The sequence below is a fragment of the Montipora capricornis genome, chromosome 10 (genome assembly GCF_036669925.1).
Source record: "Montipora capricornis isolate CH-2021 chromosome 10, ASM3666992v2, whole genome shotgun sequence".
Classification (NCBI taxonomy): domain Eukaryota; kingdom Metazoa; phylum Cnidaria; class Anthozoa; order Scleractinia; family Acroporidae; genus Montipora; species Montipora capricornis.
The window spans coordinates 55,036,209-55,046,208 of NC_090892.1; the positions used below are offsets into that span (position 1 = coordinate 55,036,209).

Genomic DNA, 10,000 nt, shown 5'->3' on the forward strand with positions numbered 1-10,000 from the left:
ATCTTTTTGGCCGCCATGATGGACGAGGAAGTACCAATATCAAGGAGGCCTGGGCAAAAGGTTTGCTTTTTTTAAATGCAAGATGGCGACAACGCATATGGCGACAAGGCGACATCATTTGAAGTGTTTTGACGTTCCACGAATTTAGTTTGGTCTCAAAGAAACTCGTAATGTCTAGAAAATTTATTGAAAGCCACCTTTCGTCCTCCAGCTACTCTGCCAAGGTATGTTTTCTAACGTTTGCTGGCTTCAATCAAATATAAATTGGACAATGCATATACACTGCTCTTCAGCTCTTTAATTCATGATCAATTCTATGTTCGAGAATCTCAGCTTCAATAGTTGTTTGTATGATGCACTTGACTTTAGTGTCAACTCCTATAGCGCTGGGGTACTAACTGGGGTCATCATATATGCCAAGTCTCCAGCTTTCACACTCAATCTCCAGCTCTCCAGCCGAGCAAGCAAAATCTCCAGCTGAGCTTGGGTTAACAAATTTTGTCATACATATATCATATAAAATTATTGTTCCAAAAACGTAAAACTGTTCATGATCTAATAAATCGTGAAATCGACGAGAAATCAGCAGCAAATTGACGAGAAATCAAGGAATTCTAGACCCAAGAGCCCTTTTCTTCTCACTGCTCGTGTTTGTTACCCGAAGTGACTTGGTAAAATGTGTCATTAAATTACCTCAGAATGCAGGAAAAGTGATCTAGGAGAACTCAGGGGGGGGGGGGGGGGATGCCCCCGGACCCCCAAGAAAAGTTCATGCCTTTGGCGCTCGCTCGGATTATAGGCGCCCCATTAATCTCCAGCGAGCCTCTCCCTACAACTTGGCATCTATGGGTCATTTGTACACACAAATCAAATCAAACATAAATTTGGTTTTTGAGGAGAGTAGTGAACAAAAAAACTCAAACCAAATATGTTGCCTGAGCCCCCCACTGAGACAAACTGACTTAAACATTAAGACAGAAATTCATTTAATGAATGACAGAGACAGGCACCATCTCAATCAGTCACTAAAGGAAAAGGTTGCATGAAAATGGCACAGAATAAGCGTGACCAGTATAAAGCAATGACCTGGCATGATATTTGATCTCAACCTACAGGCATGCCAGTTATGTCTAATACATGAGAGTCATACATGTATTGTGTCCTATTTTCCTGCTTAAATTTGACAAGAGCACCACTGAGAATTATTTGCCAGGTTATCAAAATTATACTCACAAGATTTGGCAGAATGATGTTCTTAATATGACTATATTTTGGTTTCAGGTAGCAGCAATTTTTCTTTTCAATCTTCTTGTCGGCGTTGGTGTCCTAGCTCTTCCAGCCGCTATCGCCAAAGCTGGAATCATTGCAGGAATACTCTGTCTGACGACTGTCTCATTTATGGCATTCATCAGTATTACTTTCATGATAGAAGTTCTTGCCACAGCAAATGCCTGGCGAGGAACAAAACCAGTAACAAGGAAAGGACATATGAAAGGTTGTGACACTGAAATTGTTGCTTTGGGGGAAACGAGCCAAATCAAAGTCAAGACCGACGTGCTTTCACCACCGTTATTTGATATTGAAGAGAAATTTGAGATGGGCTATATGTCTGAAATGTTCTTGGGAGCTGCAGGATCAACCTTCTTTTATGCGGTTCTATGCTTATACCTTTATGGAGTGAGTACTGTTCCACGAATAATTTTTTCAGATTTCTGATAAAATCATGGCCCATAAGTTAGAAAAACTGACAGTAATTGGACATGTACGTCTCCCTTTTGAAAGAAAGGTATAGTATCATATCATATTTCTTTATTTTTGAACTGTTTTGTCCTTTCCCAATTCCAAAGTCTATCATGATACATGGATTACAAACCCATTCACTGACCTAATACTTCGTCTGGCCTTAGACAGAGTAAAATCTGTAAGCCTCACTTTTAGGTGAGGAAGTATAACTGTCAATAATAATAATAATTATTGTTACACTTGAGTTTAAAAATACCTTAGTTGTAGTCAGGCATGATAAAAAGAATTTAAAAAACTTGTTGTCACTGACTAAAAAACCTATGTAAAAAGGATGTTTCGGTCGAAATACTATGACCTTCTTCAGCATAAAATGGCTTACGAATACAAAATGAGTGCTTAAAAAGCCGTAGAAATGTCACTTGGGATTGCCAAGGGCCTTTTAAATGTCCGGAATGTAAACGTGTCATTAATGGAATTAGGTTTGCGAATTGAATGCCACGCTTCTAAAAATAATCTTTTTCCCCATAAAATTTGGGGACAACGGTCAATGACCTTGACGTCGTCAAGGTCAAAATCGTGATTATTCTCTATGCAATGTTGGGTTAATAAAGAATTCTTATCTCCTGTAAAAATCGCTCTTTTGTGTTCTCTTGTTCTAGATCTTAAGGCCCTTGATGTTTGACTGATATATACTTTGTCATCATTTCAATATCAATGTTGCCCAAAAACCCGTAATGACCGTCGGCTCCATTTTAAGAAAACCTAAAGATTAATTTAGTAAAGAGCTATCAACAGGAGTCATCTATAAAATTAAGTGTAAAAACTGTCCATCCTTGTCCCTCCTTAGCTTTCCTGTGTTTTGTTTGAGTTCCTCTATAGTTTTGAGCCGTTATTTTGTTATTTCAGTTAATTCTATGACCATTTGATCAATGATGAAATTGCCTAAAATTGCGTGACCTAGCCCCTTTAAGCACTCATTTTGTATTCGTAAGCCATTTTATGCCGAAGAAGGTCACAGTAATTTTACCGAAACGTCCTTTTTACGGAAGTTTTTTAGTCAGTGACAACACGTTTTTTAATTCTTTTTATTGTTACACTTCCCCACTTCCTAATAATTACTGCTAGTTTATCTAAATGATAGAAATGCTACTGAGGGGAAGGGAGATGACTGGTCAGTTACGCTTGTGGCAATTTAACGACAGTTCATGTGTCGAATGGAAAGGAAATTTTTATACAGGTGTAGGTCTTGAGCAGGGATGATACAAAACGTGGACCCCCAAACTGGATTCCTAACTGGACCTCAATCCTTCTGGACCCCACTTGATTGGCATGAGAGAAGAAAGAAAACAATAGATGGTTTTAAATTTTGCAGTGACATCATCAAATTCTAAAATCAAAATCTTTTTTCAAGTTTCCAGTTCTGTGACATCTTTTGTTTAGGAAATGAAGCATTCTGAATTTCCAAATTGTCACCTTGCGTAACACCATGATACAAAGCTATTTGGTTGAAAAAAATGTCTATCCCTACGAAACTCAGTTTGAGCCTTTCAAGTACATTTAATAGTAGATGTGTTCATACATGCATGTATTTTATATCATGAGTGAGAAGTAAGCGCTTTCATCGCAAATTGAACTCCAGATTTTTATGCTGATTCAAGGCCACCATATTGGTGGATCACATGGCATCTCCCTGTAAAACTCTACAAATACAAATTTAGTTGAGTGAAACGCTGGAACAAATAACTGAGAAATGGGTTAAAAAACATTATGTAAACCACACAGACCTGAGAGTTGGAGAGGTGGTTAATACATAGATTTGTTTCCTACGACATTCCAAGTTCTTGGCCATTCTCATTGAACGATTTCCGATTTATTTTTTTGTTTGCACGACAGTGTAAGCTATCTATAATTTAAGGATGTGAGAAGTGAAATGAAAAACAGAGCAGGATCATACCATGCATCAATAATTCCTCCATTCGCACTGTCTTGTTTGTTCACCTCAGGCTCATGCACTGCGGCAGCAATTAGTATAATTACGAATCAAGGTGATTATTGAAAATTCTCTGCATTCATTGGCTGCACTTGAGGTGATTATTATGCGATAATAATGTATAAAGCACTTTTTTTTCAAAATGGCCGCAAGCCAAACAATTTTATTAACAATAAAAATATTATTATTCTCCAAAGGTGAACTGAATATTGGTAAATAAAAAGCAAGACGAAGATGTTAATAAGGGAATAACGCAGCCCTCGCAGTCCTTTGGCTGACTACAAGGGCGCAAATAAACAATATTCCCGAAAAAAGTCATGTCATTATCATTATTATCAATAAACATGGCCAAATTATATCAAGAATGCGAGTTTTAATAATACAAGCTAAGTGAATAATGACTTCAAAGTCACCTCAAATCATCATGTAAGTGTTGATTGAACAAGCTATTAAAGAATCAACTCAGTCCAGTGAACTTATGTAAAATTACCAAAAAAATGCGTAAAATCGTCTATAAATAATATCACAAAATCCATCGGATGATGAAGCAAGAACCAATCAGCTGTAGGGCTGATAATGCATTAGCAGCCCACTGTAAGTCTTTTGCGCCCGCTGAGGCCGATTTTTTATTTGGCCGCGTATATTATTTGATAATATGATAATTATTATAAAGAACTGGTTTTTGCATTCATTTGTATTAATTTTCTGCTGGTTCAGATTTATTTAATTTTTATTTGAAGTTATTGATTCACTATAATGTCTGTACGCTTACCTTTCCTTCTGATGACTACATGTATTTGCGTCAGTTCTGCCATGTCTGCAAGTAAAAAAGGGAGGTTTTAGGAGCGGTGTAACCATGCTGATGAGCACTGCAGGTGCGAGCCTCTAGGGGGGTCCAGGAAAAAAGATATACATGTTCCTCTAAGATGCCATTTCCTGCATTTTGAGATCACAGTCACTGGAAAATAGTGGAATTCTTAACAGGCAGTGAAAGCTAAGGCCTATTGGTCTATTTACTTGCAGGGGGAATGTAGGATAAAAATAAACTTGGACAGGAGTTTGTTCAAGGCTTCATGTATTGACAATTTGAATTTTTGGACTCTCCTTTGCAGGATCTTGCTATATATGCTGTATCGGTCACGACAACTCTAGAGAAAGCTACAAGTGCAAGTCATCAAATATCTTACTACTCCTTCCTTTGGGGGTTCATCATGTTAATAGGACCATTTTGTTTCTTCAACTTTCAAAAGACTACTTACCTTCAAATGTTTACTATGGTAATGAGGAACTCTGCAATGGTACTTATGATTGTACTCACAGTATTGGACATTGCAAATGGACAAAGTGTGCCTATAGATCAGTTAATATTATGGGATGCAGAAAAGGCAAAAGAGGTATGGTACCCAGTCCTCTCAAGAACTGAGTTTTAGGGCATAAAATTATACTAAAAAAGTTACAGCTGTTTTTTTGTTTTGTTTCTTAAATTCAATGGAATTATAATTATAATGCACTCAGGCAATAATATATTTATAATTTTATATGTGTACTGTAATACATGTATATATTTATACAGCTATTTCGAGAAAGTTTGTCAAGAATAAAGTGCATGCGACAATCCCGAAAGGTAATATGGGATATGATCAATACACTGTTGCTAACGACTGTAGATGTCGAACCTACTTTTGTTACTTTCCTTCAGCACTCGCAAACATATATCAGTGGCCTCCCGTACGATTCTTTTAAATTTCTTTGAAAAACAGTGCACTTAAAATCACCCACAATACCTTTCAGGATTGTCGCGTGCACTTTTTCCGGCAACGTTTCTCAAAATAGCTGTATGAGATGTGGTGACATCTCGTAATATTGACTGCACGTTAACATTGCAGCATAGATTTTCCCATCTCGACATGATGATCAATAAATTATTTCATGGGTTAACACATTAAAAAGAACTTATTGACAAAGTAACTTATAAAAGTAATTTATTATTTGTACTGTCTTGTACCTCTATCATTATAAATAATTAATACAGTTCTGTAATTACAGCAATGATACCTTTCCTTCCCTTGCAGCTTATTGGAATGACAGTCTTCACGTTTATGTGCCATCACAGCATTCCATCTGTAATAATTCCTTTGGCTGACAAAAGAAAGACTTTAAAAGTTGTTTTAGTAAATTACATCATTGTGCTTCTGTACTGTGGCACCATGGTATTCACAGCTGTCATCAACAAACCTGCATCTCAAATTAGCCCACTCTACTCATTAAACTTTGGTGATAGCTCTGTGGGGATTTTGGCAAATTTTCTCATTTTGTACCCTGTCTTTACCCTAAGTAGCAACTTTCCTTTAATCTGCATAACTCTGAGGAACAACTTAATGGAACTTTTTCCATTGTCAAAGGTATGTTGAATTATCATGATAACAACAACATCAGTAATAACGATGACAATGATCGTGTACAATAAAGATAATATCATAATCCTTGGCAACATCATATCATCTTAACTTTATTTGATTGGTTTGCTATAGAATAATTATTGGTTTTGATCTTCACCGCTTTCTGGATTATACATTTACATACTTAATTGACCACTCTCCATAGGGGTGACTTTAATATAGGTCCAGTGAAACACAATCGAAAGGAACCATGGAGGACGTTTGCAAGTGGGGGAGGGGTGGGGGCGCTGTGGATTGGTATGGATCACGGGAGTGAAGTGTGAGGGAAGGGGGAGAGGTTTAGGAGAAAAGGACACTGAAGGAAAAAAGTGGGGGGTATAGCCCCCCATCCCCTCCCTCTCGGTGGCCCCTGATCAACTAAACTACAAAACATAACACTATCAACTGTTGAAAAGAATCCCAACTGGTCAGTGCCAAACCAGTTGGCTATTTACAAGGGCAGGGGAGAAGTTGAATCAGGGAGTTACATGTACGTACCTAACTGCAAATTCAACATGTGATCAAATTATTAACAGGTTTTGAACTGGGGATATCTGGATCTCAGGGCAAGCAACCAAACCACAGGGCCACTCTGCCTCTACTGTGCTATACTGTAGTTATAATGGCTTTCAGTTATGTATTTTCTTGGCCTCAGAGGTCCAGGACAGTGATAATTATTATTATTAAGGCTGTGATATGAAATCTTCTTTTTTTGTGTGTATTTGAGGATTCAGATTTTTCAGAGGCCTTATTACAAGGTGATTTCAATTCAAAATTAACTACATGTAGTTGTAAAACTCAGTTTGGCTTGACAAAACTCATCAGTTCATGGCTAGAGGTCTGTAGGAATTTAGTGTCAGTCAACTTAAAGTGGTCCATGGAACAATCAGTGGCTTGGCATTAACACAAAGGATTCATGCAAAATGGCAATACTTTCTGCTGCTCAATACTAGATTCAATATTGACTGAAAGAACAGTGTCTTTCTCACCAGTTTTTTAGTACTGGATTGAGTTTTTACTGGTCGCATGTAGGCAATAAATTAATCTCTACATGCATGCTTCAAGTGTCTGATATGTTTGTGTTACTTTATTATTTCCTAGGGCTTAATTTTTAGCCAGCAGATATTCACACTTGTTGCTCTGATGCCACCTGTAGTTATTGCAGTTTTCATTCATGATGTTGGTCAATTAGTGTCCTTAACGGTTGGTAAATTATTATTATTATTATTTTATTTTATTTTTATTATTATTATATATATATATTTTTTTTTGGGGGGGGGGGGAAACATGTAGTAATATACAGCTGTATGCTTGTGAGTGGAAGTGAGACTGAAGGTGACTACCTCTTTCTTTCACTAGTGCATGTTAAAACTAGTAGTTAGTATTGGAACAACATTTTTTGTAGGATTCAAAGAAGTGGCCGCCATTAGCTTCCCTGCCATACGCACCTCAGCCATCTAAATGATCAAAAATTATTTGGAAACAAAACCACTTGACTATCATCATTTTATTTTTTTGACATTTTCACACTCACCAGCTGATTAAAGCCAGTCGAGAGGTTTCAAAGCCTGACAGTGACGTTCAGCTACAGTACACTACTGTACCTATCTGACAGGCCACTGTTGGGCGTATGCGCTCACATGCACAAGGACCAGCAGGGAACTTGACAATTATTTTTGTAAATTTAATTTTTTTGATCTGCCATGTGTCGAAAAACTTCACTGAGCAATTGTTATTATTCTTAGCTGAATGAAGTCATTTCAAAACATGGTGATTAGTTTGGCCAATCACACTTTAGATGTAGATGATCAAAGGCGTGCAGGAAAACCCCGGCCCGATTCCTTAGAATGGCTGTGGGGGAGTTTTGAACCAATTTTCAAATCCATAACAAACTTTAGATATTTCTTTGGGCACTTGATTGAAAACGTTTTTTACATTTCGATGCGTTTAGACCTTTTGTCCACACTTAAACGCTGAGCGTATTTATCGAAACTGCATCGATTTGAAAACGCTCTCGAAAGTGGACAGTAGCTGACAATCAAACGCATCGAAATTAAAACGATGACGTCATCCGCTCCACGTGAGTGGTACTCGGACTTTGAAGACATGACTGATGAAAATGCTTTACCCAATGTTACTAGCAAATCAAGTGAAGCTATGATCCTCGCAATTATGAACTCAATGTTTGCAATTCCGTAAAGAAGCCTGAAAAATTCAGAACTTCAACGGGGTTTGAACCAATGATCATCGTTGATTCATTCCTCACCGGAACATTGGAACGCACAAATGACCAGCTCCCAACGTCAGTGGCTTCATATCTCTGTTGGTTAGAGCGTCGCACCAGTATCGCGAGGTCACGGGTTCAAACCCCGTTGAAGTCCTGAATTTTTCAGGCTTCTTTACGCAATTGCAGAAATTACGTTCATAACTGCGAGGATCATAGCTTCACTTGATTTAATATCCGCAGTTCATATATGATCCTTTTCATATATTATTTCATCGTTAATTCATTCCTCACGGGAACATTGGAACCCACAAATGACCAGCTCCCAACGTCAGTGGCTTCACAGCTCAGTTCTTTAGAGTGTCGCACCGGTATCGCGAGGTCACGGGTTCAAACCCCGTTGAAGTCCTGAATTTTTCAGGTTTCTTTACGCGGTTGCAAAAATAACGTTCGTAACTGCGAGGGTCATAGCTTCACTTGATTTCATATCCGCAGTTCATATATGATCCATTTCATATATCATTTCATCGTTACTTTCAATATTTGGCCTCTTGTTTGGAGCTTAACCTTGCTCTCTTCAGCCTTACCTTGGTTTTTCGTGGAAGGAGAAACTTTTCATTTGCATAATTGAACTGCGGATGTGAAATCAATTGACGCTATGATCCTCGCCTGAAAAACTCAGGCTTCTCTACGCAATTTCCAAAATTGCATTCATAACTGCGAGGATCATCATTGAATGCTCAGTCAGTTTGTAGGGTTTATAAAGGAAACACGAAGAAAGAAGAAAATAAATAAAATAAACTTACTCTTACTTCACCTTGTGTCCTTGTGTCGATTTGAGGCGTTCTGGGCTAGGTTTGAAATTTGTACGACGTTTTCTTCTTTAATGAAGGCGGTGGCCTTCTCAAAGACTTAGTAATTTACACAACTCTTTCAGATACCAAGACCTAGCCCCCCCACCCCCCCCCCCCCCCTTCCCACACACACACTTTCAAACGCACTCCGCGCGGTCCCTTTGATATCCCTGTTGTTCCCTAAATAAACTAACATAATTCGTCTCATTTTACGTTACATTTCAGGGTTCCTTTGCTGGTCTGGCCATCATGTTTGTTATGCCTGCATTGCTTGTATTGTACTCCAGAGAAAAGCTCGATAAAACAGTGCCCCACTGGCGGCAAATGCATCATCACATATCACCTTTCCAGCACCAAGCTTGGGCATACCTAACATTAGTATTTTCAGCTTTTGTGTTGATGACAAGAATCTTTTGACTAACGACACTTCAAGGTTGCAGAGTTAAATCCTTATTTGCTGAAAGTTTTAGAATTTTTATGGCTCTCTAATTTTATTTCGGAGCTAAAGCTCACAAAAAAGCTTTAGAGAGAAGTGTAAGGAGAAGATGTTTGATAATTTTAGTTCCACGTGTACCGGAGGATGTCGGAAGAAGTCCAAAATCAGAATACCACCAAAGCTATTCCTTAGAAAATAGACAGATACAACAAAACAATTTGGCAGGGCATTCGTTTCTCAGGACATTCAAAATGTTCACTATATGTGGACTAATCAACTTGGCTCGTCGTCTTATGTCGAAAAAATGTAAATTAA

At 38.0% G+C, this 10,000-nt stretch overlaps 2 protein-coding genes across 4 annotated transcripts in view; one reads left to right on the top strand and one right to left on the bottom strand.

Annotated features, from left to right (window-relative positions):
* The window catches only part of LOC138019531 (uncharacterized), a 22,050-nt gene extending 22,007 nt beyond the window's left edge, over positions 1 to 43 (bottom strand). For all 3 annotated transcript variants that reach the window (XM_068866365.1, XM_068866366.1, XM_068866364.1), the window contains exon 1: positions 1 to 43. This exon is cut by the window's left edge and continues 111 nt beyond it. In XM_068866365.1, the coding sequence (XP_068722466.1) occupies positions 1 to 17 (17 nt within the window). In that variant the 5' untranslated portion in view covers positions 18 to 43.
* A 27-nt stretch (positions 44 to 70) lies between these two features.
* Positions 71 to 10,000, top strand: part of LOC138019529 (transmembrane protein 104 homolog) — a 10,561-nt gene continuing 631 nt past the window's right edge. Inside the window, exons 1-6 of the mRNA XM_068866355.1 lie at positions 71 to 224; positions 1,282 to 1,677; positions 4,846 to 5,127; positions 5,806 to 6,135; positions 7,273 to 7,374; positions 9,475 to 10,000. The exon at positions 9,475 to 10,000 is cut by the window's right edge and continues 631 nt beyond it. Of these exons, the coding sequence (XP_068722456.1) occupies positions 171 to 224; positions 1,282 to 1,677; positions 4,846 to 5,127; positions 5,806 to 6,135; positions 7,273 to 7,374; positions 9,475 to 9,666 (1,356 nt within the window). The 5' untranslated portion in view covers positions 71 to 170 and the 3' untranslated portion in view covers positions 9,667 to 10,000. The remainder of the gene's footprint in view (positions 225 to 1,281; positions 1,678 to 4,845; positions 5,128 to 5,805; positions 6,136 to 7,272; positions 7,375 to 9,474) is intronic.